Raw genomic sequence first — 20534 nt, 5'->3', positions numbered from 1 at the left:
TTGCAAAACAAACGTTCTGCTGAACGCACCCATTGGCTGCGTTCAGCAGACTTAACAGTTTTGCAACCGTTTTATGATTGTCTGCTCAGATAGGACCATTCTTCTAGATCTAAAAGTATGATCCAATTAGCGCGAAGGAAACTTACAACAATTGCAAAACAAACGTTCTGCTGAACGCACCCATTGGCTGCGTTCAGCAGACTCAACAGTTTTGCAACCGTTTTATGATTGTCTGCTGAGATAGGACCATTCTTCTAGATCTAAAAGTATGATCCAATTAGCGCGAAGGAAACTTCCAATAGTTGCAAAACAAACGTTCTGCTGAACGCAGCCAATTATATATCACGAGGTGCGTTCGGGGAGACGCTATTAGCGCTATTATATCATTCTATCCTTGTTTTATGTCCGATAAACAATGGAGATAGGATGACACAATAGCGTCTTCCCGAACGCACCTACGGTGTCATGTATGTCATCACGATGGTAATCGCTTCTTTTACTTAGCAACAAAAAATTGACACTCATTATGTATAGATTTTTCCGGCGGCTGTGTCAAGCGTTCGTATCGTCGAGTTGTTCTCGCGGAAATCGACAAGTATCGACGAGTTATCGACAATTTTTGGAAATTACGTTTAATCGTCCGAATACAGGCAATCGTACGCATATAACTTTTATTTATGTGGTAAAATAAGAGATTTAAAAAAAATCACAATACTGATTTGTATAAAGGATTCGGCACTAATGGAAAAAATGGTCAAATTGATTGGAATTAAGTGTAGTATTTTGTAGATTCCCTGGTGAAATATGTTTTTTAAACAAATATGCAGTAATTTTTAATTGTATAAATTGTATAATTAAAAAAGAAACTATGTTTTCTTTACATCAATTCATTCATCTCATCTGTACATAAAAGTATTAAGATATAGTTTCGAAAAAATAAATAGTTTAATAAATAAACAGTAAATAAACATATTTTCAGTTCTATTGGATTAAAAATAGCGATTTTTAAATGTGCTACAACAAAAATTAGTCATTTTTTATGATTTTGCTTAACGAAACTTAATTTGATTAGTATATCACCAAATCTATAAAATATCCCAGTCAATTTGATGGAAGCCATTATTTTTTCAATATTATTAATGCAGAATCTTTTCAGAATTTTTTTTCCTTTTTGTGTTTTATTTGTTTATTTATTACTTTGTTGAAAGTGATTACTTCATTAATGAAATAATGAAATAGAACATTTTTACATTAAATATTTGAGATATATCTTTGATGTGTTTGCAACGTATGAATTTCTTTTCAGTGACACGGACCTTATATTCTTCGAGTATACCTTATCGGGAAAAGAATATTGAAGCTCTGTGCGAAAACGAAATGGCAATAAAAGAAGAATTTGTAATTACATATTTAGACTTACTGCAAGAATTAGAGAAGGAGAAGCCAGATATTCTGCTCATTGATGTTAGAGAACCTACAGAAATAGCCAAGGATGGCCAAATACCAAAAGCCATTAATATAAAAGGTAGAAATCTTTTATCGTGTTTATAAATTTTGGAAAGTTTACTGTTCATTTCTTAAACGTCACACAGTAATAATGTCATATAATCATCATAAGAATAATATGTAACAGTAAGTAATTATACATTTGTTTCAGTGACTGATGTTAAAGAATTCGAGAAACTTTCGGAGGAGAGTTTTAAGGATAAATACGGGATACCTAAACCAGCTAAAGACACAAAAATGATATTTAGTTGCTTCTCTGGCAAAAGAGCTGAGAATGCGGCAAAACAAATGCAGCAACAAGGATACACACAGTATGACAAAATATCTTTCAGAATTATTAGTAGGGATTTATTATACTAGAGTTCTGTATTCCGTTTTGCAGGGTATATTTATACAGGGGAAGTTTCAAGGAGTGGAATGAGAAACAAAAGCCGGAAAGACAAGCTTTTATAATCAAATATGAACAGCTATTGGAAGACCAAAAGAAGTCTGATGTTCTGATCGTCGATGTTAGAGAGCCTGAAGAGTTAGCTGAAACTGGCGAAATATCAGAAAGCATTAATATAAGATGTAGGAATCTTTCATTGTATTTCTAAATGTTGAAACTTTACTATTAATTTCTCAAACGTCATACATAATGTGGTATAATTATCTTATGAATAAGTAATTAAATACATATTTGTTTCAGCAACTGATGTTGTTAAAGAATTCAAAGAACTTTCGGAGGAGAGTTTTAAGGATAAATATGGCAAACCCAAACCGACTAAAGACACAAAGATCATATTTAGCTGTCACACTGGCAACAGATCTGAACGTGTTCAAAATCAGATGCAGGACTTGGGATACAAACAGTATGACAATATCTTTCAGAATCACTAGTAGGGATTTATAATAGAGCTCTATATTGTTTTGCAGGGTATATAATTTTGAAGGAGGTTGGAAGGAGTGGAATCGAGAAGAAAAAAAGAAAAAAGAAAACGATAGTGGAACACAAAAGGGGAATTAGAATATTTTCATTATTGCACTAATTTTCAACATTTATATATATATATATATAGCATTTTTAGGTACTCTTATTGCAAATAATAAAAGATAAAGTTTTATTTTGATGCAATATTGTTGGGTATTGTTTTTTGATTGCCGTTGACAAAACTGTTCTACGAAAAATTGAGAAAACATAATTATTCAAATATGTACACAAACTGATATTTTTATATACATCTTCCTGCACTTTATAAAAGCTTAGAATTATACAATATGTATATACACAAGAATCTATGTCAATGTTTTATAGATTATGATGAAATCTTCAATTCTTCTTCTCCTGTGCCATTTTCTTGTGATTAATCATCTCTCTAAACTGTCCCAATATAAGATTTTCCCTCTTCTGCCGTTCTTCTTTGCTAAACATTGCCAAGGCACGCTTCTCATCGGCAGAATAGATCTGATTTTCCTTTCGGATACGAACCGCTTCCATGCGACGATGCCTTTAGAAAAGATAGAAAAAGATTAAAATCAAGATTATTTAAATAAAGATAAAGAATGTTTAACAAGCAGTAAAAATATCTCGTTTTATATTTTATTTGGTACTCATCGAAAACTTCCATTAGTAACGATTGGAATAGTGAGTCGAACATAATTTTTTATATATTTGGATAATCAAAACTACTTTCAATATGACATTGAAAATCTATTGTCATTCTATGAAGCAGAAATCAAAGAAATCAAAACTATGTATTTGATATGCATTACCTGCTGCCACTCATGACGTAACCGACAGACTCGTACGCCGCAATCTCCTCTGATGTTAGCCCGATCTCACCTCTCCTGGGTATGCGTTTTCCTTCGGCGACATAAGCTGCCATTGCCGCACCCTCGCCTGGTAGCAGGGCCTTACCGAAATCCTTAGCTGAGAGAGTCACATGCGGTTTCGGGGCGGGTCCAACCATACCATCGTCTCCACTGTCATCCGAACTCGAGCCTCTCTTTGGCTTTGGCTTATCAGAAATAGTGGTTTTTTCTACCCAGACCTCCTCATCGTTGCTGTTGCTGCTATCACTATCGTCAGAGCTACTGCTGTCAGTTTCTTTCTTTGCTTTCTTTTTCTTCCTTTTCTCCTTCCTCGCTTCTCTCTTCGCCTTCTTTTCCTTCTTTTTCTCTTTCCTTGCCTTTTTCTCCTTCTTCAGTTTCTTGCTCTCTCTCTTCTAAGTATTTAATATTATTATTAATATTTCTTTTCACATTTTTTGACTACTGCTAAAAATTTTCGGCTAAATAAGTAATTTTATTGTATTGCTTAGATAAAGAATCTTTACAAATAAAGATTTAGCATGCAAGTACTTAATATATTCCAGCATTAAAAATATTGTGTTCTTAACTTGTAACAAGAATTTTATTAACTTATGAACTAGAAAATAGACTGTCAAAAATTATCGGAAAATTATATGTTGGCTAAAAAGTTTTGGCAGCTATTGTATTTAATTGAATATCATTATTTGATTAAATGTTAATCGTAATTAATCCAATACCTTCTTTTTAGCATCTTGCCTCTTCCTCTTGCGATCCTTTGGCAAAATATTGTCCTTATGTTTGTTCAAATCTTCGTCCTTCTCGTCTGAACTACTGCAAATAAAACAACAAACTTTAACACTATGTCACAGATGTATTCCTTTAATATAAACTGCTAGTATAATTTATTCAAATTCTTAGAGTTCAATTTGGTAAGTTAATACATTAATTTTACGTTACTCGCGTGATTTTTTTAACTTAATTACTCTTGCAATATATTTCTGACACAACATTATATCTCAGCCTTCATTGTTCTCTTTGATTTACAGATAAATAAAGATTCATTATATTCTGTATATATTATTTTAATAAAAATAAATATATTTCTTTTAAATTGTGAAAAATTTACAATATTCATACATTTGAATTAATAAGTTAGAGTATCCTGGACATCCTACAATAATTCACAATTAAATAAATATAAAAGATTTATCATATTCTCTACATTCTTTAAATAAAGATAAATTCAATTTTTTTTTAAATTGTGTAAAATATTGGGATGAATTCAATTTTTTTAAATTGTGAAATATTGAGGTATCCTGGACATTTGTTATATTCTGTACATCCTTTAGATTAAGATAAATACAATTTTTTTTAAATTGGAAAATAGTTTACACTAAATATATTGTGTATAAATAGCATTCATACATTTAGCGAATTTATAAGGCTGAGATACCCTGGACATTCCACGCGAGTAACGAATTAATAACAATGAAACAGAACCAATCCTAACCTCAAAGGATACAAATTAGAAATTACATCGTTCTTAGAGTTAATTCTTTCTCGTCGAATGCTGTCGTAGGATCGACGACCTGAACGAATACAGCAACGATCAAACCACTAATACGTCGTGGAAGTTCTATACGTTCTATTTAACGAAGGTGTCTACCGTGTCTACGTACTATTCGATTTGCGTCGGGGATCTGCTCCAAGCCTCAGGAACTCCGCGTAATCCTATCAGTTCTCTCTCGCGCCTTCGCGCGTCCATCATCTTCTCATTCATCATCTCTTTGCGTTTCTTCCTCTCCTTCTTTTACGAAAATTAATTTATTTACAAGGACTGCTGCCGTTAAAAGGCAGCAGAAAGTCTTTTTCTTTCAACTTCACGCAGAATTAAGCGATAAAATTATACATCACGTATCCATTTGTTCTTCTCCTTCTTTTTTCAGTTTTTCCTTTTCTTTTTTTACAGATACTCGATTTGATAGATAAAAATTGGAACCGACGACACCCCTTTGCTTTTTTATCTGTCCTATTAGCGACGCGTCTATTAACAATGAAGGTTAGGGTTAGGGTAAGGTTAGGTTCACTCCTGCATATATAATAACATGAAGTTGCAGAGAATCGCGCCGTTTCTCTTTTTTCTTTTTCTTATTCTTTTCGAGTAGAAATTAAGTACTTTTTCTCTATTTTTTTTTGTAAACTATGTTTTACAAGTTGATCCTTTTTCTTTTCATTCATTTGAATATTCACGACCCACCCAATACAAAAAAATTGTTCACATGATTTGTTTGGAATATTTCAGAAATATTTCGTGAATATTTGTAAAACATTTAAAATATTGCATTAAGATATTTTAGAAATGCTATGTATAAATATTATAAAAAAAAGAATATGTATATTTCAAAAATTTCCTATAACAGTATAGAATTTGCAACAATATCGCTGCAAAATCTCTGCAATATTGCTGCAACTATTGTATTTGTGCTGTAGGGGTTTTGATATTTCTCGGATATACTTATATTTTGAAGGATTTCTCCCATGAAAAATTTCTGAAATATTTCAAATCTTACAATTTAAATATTTCATTATGCAATCCTTGATGAAAATTTTTCTCAAAATTTTTCATATAATCTTTCAGAATTTCTATATAATTTTATAACTTCCTCACATTTTTTATACAAATTGGAACACTTCCCAGAAAATCCACATCTTTTTTTCAGAATTTTTCATATATATATTAATTATGAAATATCGTAAGATTTCTGAGATTTTTTTGTAAATATAATTTCTGATGAAATGTTATAAAATCTAAAAAATATATAAATATTTTTTAAAAATTATGAGATGAGAAATTTCAGAATATTTCAGAATTCACATGAAAAATTCTGAGAGAAAATATAAACTTTTTGAATATTTCTGAGTATTTCTGAAAAAATATTCCAATTCGTATAAAAATTCTGAGAAAAATTTTCACCAGGGATACATAACTTCAAAAGAATTTTTGAAAAATCGCTAAATCGAGGAATGATTATATATATCGAAAGATTCCGATATATTTTATGAAGGCATTCGCTTCGAGCTTTACTTGAAACTGAAGTAGAAAGGTAAATGGTATACAAGTACGATGGTGTTTCCTACAAGACAAGAGCTGCCGCTTTTATTGAAATTGGTGTGTATACACGAGGGGCACAGTGCGTTTACGTGGTTTCGCATAATATCGCAGCACACTGCGATTTTCAAATAACGAGCGAGTTTGAGCGCGCCTTTATTACGCTTCGAGGCGCTTTCGCTAATGATCTCTATACTGGTCCGGTGCATATAATTCTCTTTCTCGCCTCCACTTTTTCTTTCTCTCTATCTCTTTTCTTTCTATCGTCTACCTTAATTATATATGCATATATACATTTGCGTAAAGTCCGTATCCTAGCGAATTCGGCAGGCATGTGGTGACAGGAAGTCAGCCTTGGTGAAAAAATTCTCATATCTCATATTTTTAAGAATTTTTCATATTTTGAATTTATGAAAATTAAAAAAATATCTTAAATTTCTTCAGACTTTGTATTTCTTCGGAAATTATATAAAATATCTCAAAAAGGGAAATTTTTTAAAAAGTTATAAAATTATTTAGAATTTGCGAGAAATTCTGAAATTTATATAGAAATTTTGAAAAATTATATACAGAATTATCAAAAAATCTTTCATCATTCTTTGTAGCTGAGCTGTTATATTTTCTTTACTTAAAATAAAATAGATATATAATTAAATGATATAAAAACAAAAATTTTTTAATTTTTTAAGATTAAAAAATTTTAGGATGTGTTTCCACGCAAACTTTTGACCTAGATACAATTTGAAGAGATAAAATTCTTTTTCAGCATTTCTGAGAAGTGTTCCAACTCATATAAAAGATCCGAGAAATTTTTTAAAAAGTTATAAAATTATATAGAATTTGTGAAAAATCCCGAAATTTATGTAGAAGTTCTGAAAAATTATATAAAGAATTCTCAGAAAATTTTTCACCAGGTTCTTTGTAGCTGAACTATAATTATATTTTCTTCTTCACACACTTAAAATACACAATATTTTCTTCTTTACTTAAAATAGAATAGATATATAATTAAATATTAAGAATAGAAAGAGGAAAGATATTAGCATGTACTTCTATTCATATCAATATACATACAAACGGTTCAGCTGTAAAGAACAAACCTGAGACTATCCTTTATTGTAGCCACGCTGTTATATAACTTTTGCATTTAAAATGAAAGGGCACGTGATTGAACACTGAAGAGAAAAAGGAATAAGATAACGAGTATTAAAAGCTCAGCTACAAAGAACAAGCCTTCTGCTTTGTAATGCTATGAAAACCGCTATACATGAAGACAGCCAAGGGCAATATGAGCACTTTGACCGGCAAAATATTCAATATATATTCCGCCAAAAATGCAACGATATTAACATCGTCTATTTCATCGGTCAATATGTTTACATTATGTTTTTACCATTAAATATCTACATGTACAGTAGTTTTCAGCATTTCTGAGAAATGTTCCAACTGATATAAAAGATCCGAGAAATCGCAGTCAGCCATGCATTCGGCGAATGCGAATTGGGGACTAGAATCTTATGAATCAGATATCTTTGATCTTAGTCCGTTCAGCCCTGAATAATGGAACTACAATCTCCAGTCTCTTCTTAATAAATACGCAATCTGATGCGATTTTAATGAAGCGCCTCGGGAATAAAACTCGTTCATCCAACAGAGTGACTTCAAGTCATTGTAAGTTCAAAGAGACTTTAACTAAATTCCGATTAACTCGAACGGCATATTTAAAAAATTCTTTATTTCATAATATTTCTAAAAATAATTATATTTCTAAGAATTTTCTATATTTTACATTTATGAAGACTTTCCATTTTTATTTTGTATTTTTTTATAACTTGGAAAAATGTTAATTTTTTAAATTAATATACTCATTGATTTTATAAATATTCAAGTCATTGTAAGTTCAAAGAGACTTTAACTAAATTCCGATTAACTCGAACGGCATATTTAAAAAATTCTTTATTTCATAATATTTCTAAAAATAATTATATTTCTAAGAATTTTCTATATTTTAAATTTATGAAGACTTTCCATTTTTATTTTGTATTTTTTTATAACTTGGAAAAATGTTAATTTTTTAAATTAATATTCTCATTGATTTTATAAATATAATTATATAATAAATTATACATAGATAATATATACTTATTGATTTCATAAATACAATTTTATAAGCAGAATTACCAATTAATAATTTCATAAATGGAATTACATGTTAATTTTCAGCATATATCGAAGGAGAGATGGAGGGCAATGAATTATACAGTCAGAAATTTCGCTTTAAGCAATTCTACCGGTTGAATTACTCGTCAATCAAGTTAATCGGATTTCGATCGAAGCCGTTCTTAGAGACCAATCAGGGCCGCCCCGTATGTACGCATATGTAACACGTTACACTCCATTATGTATATCGCTATGTATACATAGTATAAAATTAACATTATAGGAGATATTCAGAATCCCTTGGCAAGCTTCCACAACGTCGGAGTGCCGAAAACCGCTCGCGCGATTCCTGCGACAAACGATTGAGGGAAGTTAATGTGAAAAAGTAAGTGACGGTAATAAACGCAGGCGACGCAAGGAACGTCTCCTTCGACGAGAAGCTGCTCTGGAAGCTTGTCAATAAAGCTTTGAAACATCCTATGTAATATATATACATGCATACGCATATCGGAGATTATATGTACATGGTTCATTGAGAAACTACTTGGGGAAAAGTCGGAGCAAAAGTCGGAATGGTCGAGCGGATCGAACCACAGAGATCCACTTTTTTTTTCTCCCGATATCGTAATACAATATATCTCTATAGTACCTGTATCGTAATAGTATTTTGTTATTCCAGAATCCTGGCAGAGCAAAGAGTATTAAATCTGACCGCGTGAGCCGTTGTTCTCTCATCGCTTTAGAATATTGCTTCTGAATACGACATTGCGGTGCGAATGCGACTTCAGACTTTCCTCCTATATCCGTCCTCCTCTCTATTACAGTCTATATTATACAAACATCGTTCGCGTATATGAGAAATAAATAAACAAATAAATCAATGAATAAATACGTTGATTTAAACAGCGACTGGCGCACTCGAATGCGACGAAGCCACGAACGTAGATTATCAATTTAAATGCTGAATAACAATCGATAACGTTAATATAATTTGTGATAATATATAAAGATAATGTATATATTTTTGTAGGAATATGTAAAAATAATATACTTTGGGAGATACGGAGATGAAATGAACTTCATATAACGCGATATCTGGAGCTTGAAAAAATCGAGAGACACAAAGACCTTAATGCGATTTCCATCGACATCAGAACAATCCCACGTGCGAAAAAGGCAGTATATAATTTGTTCAAGTTCCGCCGCGGGTTTTTACGCGGCGGAGCGTTCATTTTATACATGTACTATTCTACGAACCCTGCCCTGTTATCTTCATTAGCTACACACTTTATACTTCAACATCGTTCAATTAATCTCGTTATCCATATAATTCTGAAATATATGATCTTATTCGTAAACTTTTGTTCTCGGCTCTAATCTATAATTTTATATATATATATATCTCTATCTTTTGTTAGAATAACCCACGAGAGATACGTGACTCGTCCTCTTTCTCTCTCTCTCTCTCTCTCTCTCTCTCTCTCTCTCTCTCTCTCTCCCTCTTTCTCTTTTATCTTCTAGTTTCTAAAATAATTATATCACTATACGTGAGAACGCCCGAGTTAGTGTATCATCAGGTAATAATAGCGTTTGAAAGGTAGATTTTGCCCGAATGCCGCATAGCTTAACGGGATTTACTTTCTGTTCATCGAAACATGCTTAAAACTACACCTAAGGCCCATTTCTACCAATATAGATTAACTTTAATCTCAGTTTAACTCGGCAAACAAAACTATCAATAACATAATTGTCAATTATAATTTCCAATTAACAATATAACTGTCATATGATATGTATAACATATAACAGTTATGTAACATGTAAAAGTTATATTGTCGAGTGAGAAATTATATAACAGTTATGTTACTATTAATTGATGTTTGCTGGGAATTTAGTCTTTATCTTTTTCTAATTCTTAGAACTAGAAAAAGAAAAAAGTTCCCTGATGAAAAAGTTTCGCTAAAATTATTCTACGTTTTGGAACATTTCAGTGAAATTGCTGAAAAATCGCTGAAATTTCTCTGAAATTTTACTGAAAAGTGTTTCAAAACGTGAAATAATTTCAGCGAAATTTTTCCACCAGAGTTAAACCGAGATTAAAGTTAATCTACAGATTTCTGGTAGAACTGGACATAAGTCGAGAGATCCGCACACGCACGTGCGTGTATGTGTGTGTTGTGTGTATGTGTATGTGTGTACATAGAGGTAACACAGCGCGTAATTATAATTAAATACATATATGCCCGTTTCTACCAATGTAGAGTAATTTTAATCTTGGTTCAACTTACTCTTCATCTTTTTCTAGTGCCCTTTTCTACCATATATAGATTAACTTTAGTTCAACTTACTCTTCATCCTTTTTTTAATCTTAGAACTAGAAAAAGATGAAGAATTTAGTTAAACCAAGATTACAATTAAACTACATTGGTAGAAACGGATATAATTCTTAGAAAAAAGATGAAGAGTTAGTTAAACCGGATTAAAATTACATTGGTGGAATTGGGTCATAGAGGACTATCACAAATAAGTATCTCGCAAACAGAAGACATTCGATGAATAGATTCTTTTTCGACTCGACTCTACGCAGGCTGACACGAGGACGAACGCGAGGTCGTGTCCTCGGAAGAGGAAAAATGAATGAGAGAAGGAAGAAGCGTGTGGTGGAGTTCCGAGGAACCTGGCCACCCGCTGCATGATTATATATGGCACTATGGAGGAGGATTTGTTGAGTAGAGTTAGTCATTGGACGGTGAAGCACAGAATTAGCATCGCTAGACAGTCGTTTCCCGGTCCACGTGAATGTACTCCACGAAACCGGGCGGCTGTTGTCAGGATGCCGCCCCCAGAAGCGTCTCCTCGGTCGGTGCACGTCGCGGCTTCTTGCTCTTCTTCGGCCCCTTGTAGTGAAGTCTCTTTGTGCGAGCTTTGGATCTAGAAGTGGACAAGACGTAAGATGAAGGAGATAGTGTTCTATATTTGGTTGGCGTATAAATACGTTGCGTTTCCGTAATTATATTCATCCTAGATTAAAATCTGTCTGCTTCTATATATTTTCAACGTTATATAAAACTCGGGATGTCGCACCTAATAAATATGCAATTACATATCCTTTTTGAAAAGTAATTATGTGCTTTTTTTACAAAAATTATTCTGTGTATAAAATTATTAAGATATAAGGTCTGTTCTTTTAAGCTGAATTTCTTGCACGGTTCATCTTTCTTTCTTTTCCGTCCACGTTGGAGAGAAAAAGAGAAAAAGTGAATTGTGCTAAAGAACTTTAGCTGAAAAGAACAGATCTATAGTTAAATGTGTGTGAATAGAGATATTTTATATTTCATGTCAAAATGTGCCATGCAGAATAAAATATCTCGTAAACTATTGATTTTTTTATATTTCTACCTTAATACTTTTATATGCATAAAAATGAGAGGAATCATATTATGTAAAAAAATCATAATTCTATTTAATGGCGATTTTTTAAAATGGCCGTTTAATGAAATTAAACAGTTATTTTTTAAAATGGCAATTATTTTCATATGACGTTAAAAATTGATTTTTTCGAAAATTAATTTTATCATTATTTCTCCTCCTTTAAGCCATGTAACTTTATCTGAATATATTTTTTATTCATCCTTATGCTGCAAAGATAAATATATAAAAAGCGGTCACATATTAAGTGGGACACTCAGTAAATAAGTTACGTAATAATTTTGTTAGTTTCTAGAATTAAAAAATTTGGAAAAACGCAAGGATTGGAACTTAATAACTCCAGCAGCCAAAGATGAACCTGGTCTTTTAGTCTCAATCAACGAAGAATACAATAGAGAACAGTAATAATCTTTACATCGCTAAGTAGTGAAGATTCACTTGCTTTAAATTTACTCTGCAGCTACTTAGAAGTTTAACAAGCCTAGCAACTAAGAATCATCCCTTTTAGTCTCAATCAACGAAGAATACAATGAAGAACAGTAATAATCTTTACATCTAAGTAATGAAGACTCATTTACTATACTGCAGCTATTACGTAACAACTTTATCGTTCAGTATTGATAATGGCATCTAATGGGATCTAACGGATTAACACTTTTCCTTACTTTTCAGACTTCGAGTTACCTGCTAATAAGAATAGTGAATAGGCACGCGAAGGCAGTGACAATTCCAGCGACGCCGGCGACGACGAGCCATATGGTGGGCGGGAGCAGTCCGAGCAACCGTGCGCCGTTCCCGCAGTTGGCCTCGTCGTGACCGGACGGGCAGTGCGCGTGGCCGTCGCACCAGAGACTGGCAGCGATGCACGCACCCAGCTCGGGGCACTTGTGCGGGCAGTCGCCGATGTACGACGGCATGCCGTTCGTCTCGTTCTCGATCACTCCGCCAGGGATTCTCTCCGGGAGACGCAGCTGTCGTCGTAGCGCCGCGCGACTCTTGGAGATCTCCAGCCAGGAGGCGGCCGCCTGGCCGGATTCCCGCGCTACAAAGTCCAACAACAATGCGGGTGGCCTCGGTGGACCCGGCCACTTACCCTCCTCTGTCGGGCCCAACCATTCCTGCGAGAACACGTGAACGGTGAACTCGCGGGCGCCCGGTTCCGCCGGGCACACCACCTTCAGCAACTTCGGCGGCCAGCCAGAGTAGAGAAGGATGCGATTGGTGGTTGGACACTTGACCTGATCGCCGCTGACGCCGCTGCCGGTACCGCTGACGCCGCTAGACGTCTCGGGACCGGCGAGCGGCGGCGGTTCCAACGGCAGAAACCAGCCCCAGGTCAGGACGAAGAGTGACCGGTTCTCGTGCGCCTCCACCAGCCACGGGAGACCTTCGCAATAGATGTCCGGTCTCGACAGCGGGGGATTGACGAATCTCAGTTCGCCACCCTCGCCACGGATACGCTGCTTCCGCGGACATTCCGGCACGCGGATGAGCTCGAAGCTGGCGTAGAAAAAGAGTGTCTCAAAGTCCTCGTGAGGCGCCTGCTGGTCCACCAAGAAAGTTATCTCTAGAGCACGACCGGAGGTAATGTATGTAAGTGGCAAGTGTGACGTATTGTCGCATAGACACGTTCGGGGCAGCTTCACATCTCGCCACGGCGACTCGTAAATGACCAGATGCGCTTCTCTGGATCCCACTTCCTGAACGCAACGCGGTTTACCAGTGTGTGGGTCGGAATCGCTCGTACACACGGTGGACTCGCCCAGACTGACATTATGCAGCGTCAAACGAACTCGCTCTCCGCTTCCAGCTTCCACACGATACCTGCATAGACGAGAGGCATGGTAATCAAAGTCAATACATATTCATGATTCCCAGTCAAATCAACTCAGATTGTACAGGTGAGGGAGAAAGCCACTATAGCGCTAGAATCTTGGATTCGCGTTTACTTAGAAACCCTTTGTTTTTCTAGCGACTGCCAGTTGATTGCTATTCGTGAGAAATTTGATCCCATCTTTACCTGCAATCCAACTTGCTGGCACCACCCCGGCCGAATAGACGTACGTCGCGCGGCGACATTATCTCGCCGACGTGCACCTTGCGCCATATTCGACTGCAGATACCGTCGCCCCAGGGCTCGCCGGTCTGAACGGTGGAGACGAACTCGTATCGCGCCTGGAAGGAGAAAGGGAATCAGCAAACTATATGGATTCAGTGTATTGACTCTACTCTTTTTAATATACTTTGATAAACAGAGTTTTATTTAAACTTCCAATCTGATCGAAATTTTTCTCAGAATTATTTATACGAAATGGAACACTTCTGAAAAATATTGGAAAGTCTACATCACCTCAATCGATACCAATAAAAAATAATGTTATATCAATGTTATAATTTTACACTTAATTTAACTGTTATGTAATACCATGTGTTATGTTCCATTGTTTATATTGCTGAGTGCGAAATTACAATTGAAGTTAATTATACGTTATATTGTTGAGTGTGAAATTATAATATTACCCAATCAAGCGTGATTTAACACATTAGACAAACTAATGCGCTACACGAGTTGTTGTGAATTTGTGGCAATTTGCTGACATCGGAATCTTATGTGTAAACTGAGTTAGCAACGTGAGGGCAAATAGACTTTACCAATTTATAAAATTTCAAAAGCAAACGTTGAGAATTAATAATACGTCATGATGATGGCAAAATGACGGCACGCGCTGAGCTCGCATTTCATACATCAAAATTGATGGAACGTATATTTTACATGCCATCAAGATGCTATCAACTTGCTATCATCAAATTTAGAATTCACGTGAGGGCAATATTTCACGCATAATGAAGAAGCACCTTGTCCCTAGTTTGTTGACATCTACTGCAACGACTGACAGTAATATGACGGCATCTTGAACATATTTGGCTATGTGGGTAATGTTATGTCTTTTAAAAAAATCTAAGAAATATATATATATTTTCTAAAACGAACGTTATAAAATTATTCCGAAAAAATATATGAAAAACTGTAAGAAAAATTTTAACAAGGAAGGAAGGCTCTTACAGAGAAAAATAGACTGAATCGAGCTATGTAATTAAACTAAAGACAATGATTACGTTTGCACCGCCCATTTAGGCCACGATCTATATCCTAATTCGACCTTCAATTATTTAGGCCCGTTGCTGTAAACACTTGGCGACCTGACCTAAAATAGGCCACTTGTTCAGTATAAACGCGCATTACTTGACCTAATTTTTTAACTTACTGAAAAGGTTTATTTTCTCGCTGAGGTAATGGCACACAGCAACTAAAGGTGTAAACGGCGCTTACGGTATAAACAGTTAGTGGCTAGATACAGGACGTGTATAGATCTCTCTGTATAAACGTGGCCCTTGGGAGACTTCAAAAAGTCCAGATGCAGCATTCCAGATAGACGAGTATACTCACATGGTGCGGTACCCAGGAGAGTTTCCATGCGCAGCGTCAGGCTCGGCGCGGTCGTCAGGTAGCTCTCCTCTTCGGTGCACGGCCTGGTGCTCCTGGTGACATTACGAAGAGCCGCGTGGGCGCACAGTTTGGGCGTGTCATCGCAAAGTGTGGCCATCGGCTGACCCGTATTCGGCGCGCCGTCCCAGAAGACGAGTTTAACCGCGCATACTGACGCCGCGGAGATGTCCGGGGTCAACTGTCCGGCGGTCGCGTTGTTGTTCTCGCCGTTACCAGTGAGATCACGCTGGGAATACGACGAGAAGTATATCCACACACGGTCGCCGATCGCACCCTTGATGTTCCACGTGCAGCTGGAGCCGGGAGGTAGCGCGTGAAGTGGTGCGCGTATCGTACCGCTGCGTTTACTACCGACGCCGGTACCGTTGACGAAGAAGTGGCAGCCTTGCGGACCCTTGGCGTAATCCAGACCGTCCGAGTCGACGTAGATCACACGTAGCTCGAGCTCGAGTCGCAGGGACGACGCGCCTAGCGGTATTGCGACCGGCGAGCTGCGGAACTCCACCTGCATGGCGGGTCCACGTGCGGTCACCTGCGGCAGAGGACCTCCGCAATACACCAAGAGAACCGGGTCTTCCGTCCGGGCGCCGTCGCGGAAGATCAGACGGTCCCGATCCGGGGAACAGTCCTGCCAGACGCTGAGGCTGGTATTGACAGTGGCGCTGAGACCAACTGGACCGGTAGGCGTGCTCTTGACGGATATCATGGCATGTTTGCACGTGGGTACCTCCTTCTGGCGCACGGTGATGAGGCAACTCGCGTTGCGCGGATACTCGCCAGGATAGTTCGGACTCTGCAGCCGGCATTGCTTCAGGTGACATTCGTAGAAGTTACGGGAGCAGTAGGTGCCCGGCACCGGGGAACCCCGCTCGATTGGCAGTTCTGGTTTGCCCAGTCGGGCGACCGCTTCATTACGTGCGACGAAGCGGTAACGGAGACGAAACTCGAAAGGCACCGCGGACGGTGCATGGAACAGTCGTATAGAGGCAGTGACCGTACTAGTTTCACTAATCAAACAATAATCAAACAATAAATCATTAATGATGTTATTAATGATAATTATTAATAATTAACTCGGACCCAGGTAGAAATATATATATAAAATGTATATATTATATGTTTGGTTTGTATTCTAAATATTCTAAATATTCCGTATACTCCGGAATTGTAGAAGAATGTTCAAATGTTAATGAAAGATTTAAAATATTGATAATTAATTATTATCATTGATAATAAAAAGCTCTTTAAATTTGCAGGATTGAGACCGAGTGATCTGCAGTGTCTGCAGTACATCTTTTAATCAGAGGGTCCAGGTGAAAACTGAAGACTCGCACAGTTATGCAATGTATAAACGTACACTGAAGAGTGCAGAAAAAAATCATGTCACAACGTTACATGATGAAATCATGTATTTAAAACATGTAAATCACGTAACGGATTGTTCCAAATCAGTACGTGATTTTTTTAAATGATGTGATTTGAAAAATCACATGATATTAGAAATAATTTCATCCATCATGTGATTTTATAGTTACCAAATTTTAAAGAATTAAATGATAGAAATAGAAGAAAAAAGAACATATCATCATGTGACTTTTCAAATTAATTAATGAAGTAATTTTAAAAAAATCACGTGATTTTACTGATTTGGAACAATCCGTTACATGATTTACATGTTTTAATTACATGATTTTATCATGCAACTGTGTGACGTGACTTTTTTCAGTAGGGTGAACTCAAAAGAGAGAGTACCTGTAGTAGGACGCACGACCCTCGCTGACGCCGCACCAGGAGCCGCCAGTGAAGTGTCTACCGAGTTCGGCGAGCTGAAGTGAACCTTCAGGGCAGCTGGTGAAGTAGTTGTCAGCGTTCCCGTCGACGCGACCAACGCTGAACGCGTCCCACAGCAGTTGGACCAGTTCGCCGTAGCCCTGGCCGGCCGCGGTGAACGTCAGATGGCAGAGAAACGGCAGACGTTCCTCGGCTGGTCTGGGCAGATCCAGCTTGTACGTGTGGCCCTCGCGGCCATGGTACGTGCGGTTGCACGGCGTGCACATCGTCGGCTCATCGCTGCCATCACCGCAGTCATCCTCGCCGTTGCAGTAAGCGTCGATCGGTACACAACGGCCGTCCCGGCACGTCAACTCGGCCAACCCACAAGTGCCACCACCAATGCCGCTGCCGATGATGCTGACACCACCACCGCCTCCAATGCTGCTGCCGCTGCCACCGCCACCACCACCACCCCCGCCGCCTGTGCCACCCCCGACGCCGCCGCCGTTCGACGCGTCAGCGATCAGCAGCAGCAGCAACAGCGAGACGATACGACGTGATGATCGGAAATACTGTTGTCTGTTATTGTTGTTGTTGTCGGATCCTCCTCCGGCATCAGCTATCTCCTGTTAACGAGAAACATATACGTCTCTGAAGGAGTTTTATTTATATTTGTAGTTTTATATTTAATACTTATATTTAGAAAGAACGATTTTGCTAAAATATTTAACAATTTAATTAATATGTATCTAAAAATTTAACTAAATACAGATCTGAACATCATTTTGTTTGGACTATTAAAATAATTATGAAGGACGCTTAAATTGGTTGCTAGATTGTTAAAAATATTTAAAATGTGGTTATCAATGTTTAAGTATTCTACATAATTATTTTAGCTTAACAAAATTATTTTCAGATCTGTATTTACCTAAATTTGCAGGTACTTTAGCAAAATTATTTTTTCCGTGTGTATTTAATATTTAATATTTAATTATTCATAATTTATTTATATACGGAAAAAATAATTTTATTAAAGAGAGTATCTAAAATATAATTAAATAAAGATCTGAAAATAATTTTGTTTGGACTATTAAAATAATTACGTAGAGCATTTAAACCGGTTGCTAGAATGTTCAAACTGTTTGCAATATTGTTAATGTTTAAGCATTCTACCTAATTATTTTGATCCGGCAAAATTATTTTCATCTAGCTAAATTTTTAAATTAGCAAAACTGTTTTTTCCGCGCATATTTTAATACTTAATAATAATAAGTGAGATTATTTACAATTTATTTATGTAATATTTATAAAAATGATAAAATCACACGGAATATGGAGAACTGTCTAATTTTAGTAACTTTCTCTGAAACAATTCTTAATAATGTAACGCGACAATATGTACAGGAGCCGCGAGTGTTCTACTCCGCGGACCACGGGCTAATCGCATTAGCATCAACCCGCGTCTGAATCGGGTCGGAGATTTAAATCGATCGGCTGGACGTAAGATGTGTATCGGGACGCCGCGTCGTAAACACCTGTTTCGACGAGCGTCTTAAACACGCACACGATCACGCTAATTCAATTTCACTCAACGTTACGTTCATCATAATATCTACAAAGTATAACTGATTGTGAGAAATACTGAGATGCAATCGGATCAACGGCAGGGCGGGCCAAGTTGGACGGATCCGTCGATTTTTACCATAATAGTTCGCCAGCGAAACGAGCATATCACAGTGACAATTCCGACGTTGCGATTCGGATGTTGGCTTCGGATGAAGGCAGCATGACTGGCCCGAGACGACGAGATGAACGGGAGTAACAGAGAAGAGAAGAGGACTAAAGTTACGAATCACGATCGGCAGTGATCGTCGGCACCGACAACGGCATCCTCGTGGGCTCGATTGTGAACGACGACGACCACGGTACAGCCTCCCGGAGAAGAGAGTGTGACGACGGAGGGAACCCCGCCTACGCGCCACCGCCGCTGCCGCCGCCGTCGTCGTTGCCGCACTCACGAGGAGCGCCGCCAGCCGCAACTCGCTGTGCACGCCCCGGAGGTCGATGCGCAACTGCACGCTACCCATATACCATCCCCAGAGGGAAGCCAGCCACATCGCGCGCCGCCGCTGCAGGCCATGTACACCGGGGCAGGGGTGAACAGAACGGGGGCTGAGCTCTCTATGCTGGCGGAGAGCAGCGGAGAGAGAGCTGGTGCCTTGCCTGCCTGGCCACTAGGCGCCTCAATGCATCGATCGGCTTCTCGCTCTCTCACTCATCGGCCCATCCTCACCCTCTTTTTCTCTCTCTCTCTCTCTCTCTCTCTCTTTCTCTCTCCTCTCTGTCTCAATTTGTCTCTCTGTCTCGATCTGTCTCTCTGTCCATAACACCCCAAAGTCACGCCGAGGGTTGGTAATGGGAGGAAAGAAGAAGAAGTTGCAGGATCTACACAAGGGTCTCTATGGATCTATCAATTGGGATCGTACGATCGTAAATGTTAATAGGAGCAGCGAGCTGCTCCTTTTGCCCTGAAAAAAGATAAAATGGAACCTCTCGAGAGATTTCGGAAATGTAGATTTGTGGGTAAACTTATTTGAGTTACGACAGCGACATTCGCTGCCCGCAGACTGTAATCTCGCTGTGGCGTTTCCTCGGATTTCACTTATCGGAATTTTTGCGCCCTAGTAACCGCCCTCCGGGTTCGATTAAACGTCATCGACCGTATCTCAAGGAAAATATGCTATTCGCTTCTGGATCGAATCCATGATGACAGATATAAGCGAGCTGAATTTACATAATGTCCCTTATCAGGACGCTTCTCGATTATTGGGGTGGTGTTGATTTTCGAGTGGAAATGGAAAGCACTTTGTTTTCGGCATGATATTGCATGTGTATAATATACCCGACTTGGTGAAAAAATTTCACTGAAATTATTCCATGTTTTTTGGAACATTTCAGCGAAATTGCTGAAAATTTGCTGAAATTTCACTGAAAGTGAATTTTTCAGCTAATATACTGAAAAATCGTTGAAACTGAACTGAAATTTCTCTGAAATTAAACTGAAATTTTTCTGAAATGCTGAAATTTTGCCGAAAAGTGTTCCAAAATGTGAAATAATTTCAGCGAAATTTTTCCACCAGGGCGGAAAAAATGTTATATTATATAAATGAACATATTTTATATATAATTATATATAATTGTATATAAAATGTCAATTTTTTATATAATTATATATGAAACATTTTTTCCTGGGTATAT

The 20534-nt window shown here is 37.3% G+C and overlaps 3 protein-coding genes across 4 annotated transcripts in view; 1 reads left to right on the top strand and 2 right to left on the bottom strand.

Moving 5' to 3' along the window:
• The first annotated feature begins 453 nt into the window (after positions 1–453).
• Positions 454–20534, top strand: part of LOC108729579 (uncharacterized) — a 20938-nt gene continuing 857 nt past the window's right edge. Inside the window, exons 1-6 of the mRNA XM_018458751.1 lie at positions 454–656; positions 1307–1525; positions 1658–1817; positions 1889–2076; positions 2195–2357; positions 2422–2543. Coding sequence (XP_018314253.1) covers positions 527–656; positions 1307–1525; positions 1658–1817; positions 1889–2076; positions 2195–2357; positions 2422–2512 — 951 coding nt within the window. The 5' untranslated portion in view covers positions 454–526 and the 3' untranslated portion in view covers positions 2513–2543. The remainder of the gene's footprint in view (positions 657–1306; positions 1526–1657; positions 1818–1888; positions 2077–2194; positions 2358–2421; positions 2544–20534) is intronic.
• LOC108729580 (UPF0396 protein CG6066) lies at positions 2737–5350 on the bottom strand. 2 transcript variants are annotated; one of them, XM_018458752.1, is made up of 4 exons: positions 4977–5350; positions 4035–4128; positions 3259–3710; positions 2737–2993 (listed from the first exon to the last, which is right to left on the bottom strand). In XM_018458752.1, the coding sequence occupies exons 1-4, from the start codon at positions 5078–5080 to the stop codon at positions 2816–2818; spliced, it is 828 nt and encodes a 275-aa protein (XP_018314254.1). In that variant the 5' UTR covers positions 5081–5350; the 3' UTR covers positions 2737–2815. The 2 variants fall into 2 exon arrangements, with proteins under 2 accessions (XP_018314254.1, XP_018314255.1); XM_018458753.1 differs by having other exon boundaries at positions 4035–4125.
• On the bottom strand, positions 11066–19416 carry LOC108729581 (uncharacterized). The gene is given in 6 exon segments (XM_018458754.1): positions 11066–11497; positions 12680–13819; positions 14016–14218; positions 15451–16510; positions 17256–17902; positions 18979–19416. Coding segments are annotated over 6 exon segments (3156 nt in total). The 5' UTR covers positions 18982–19416; the 3' UTR covers positions 11066–11394.

This window comes from Mycetomoellerius zeteki, unplaced genomic scaffold (genome assembly GCF_001594055.1).
Source record: "Mycetomoellerius zeteki isolate Tzet28-1 unplaced genomic scaffold, Tzet1.0 scaffold767, whole genome shotgun sequence".
Classification (NCBI taxonomy): domain Eukaryota; kingdom Metazoa; phylum Arthropoda; class Insecta; order Hymenoptera; family Formicidae; genus Mycetomoellerius; species Mycetomoellerius zeteki.
The sequence above is the reverse complement of the archived record's forward strand: the minus strand, read 5'-3'. Positions and strand labels throughout refer to the sequence as shown.

Coding starts and splice junctions, on each gene's coding strand:
- LOC108729580 (XM_018458752.1), bottom strand. CDS start 5,080: ATGATGAATGAGAAGATGATGGACGCGCGAAGGCGCGAGAGAGAACTG. Junction 4,129..4,976: donor TCCCCGACGCAAATCGAATA/GTACGTAGACAC, acceptor TTTTATTTGCAG/TAGTTCAGACGAGAAGGACG. Junction 2,994..3,258: donor TACGTCATGAGTGGCAGCAG/GTAATGCATATC, acceptor TCTTTTCTAAAG/GCATCGTCGCATGGAAGCGG.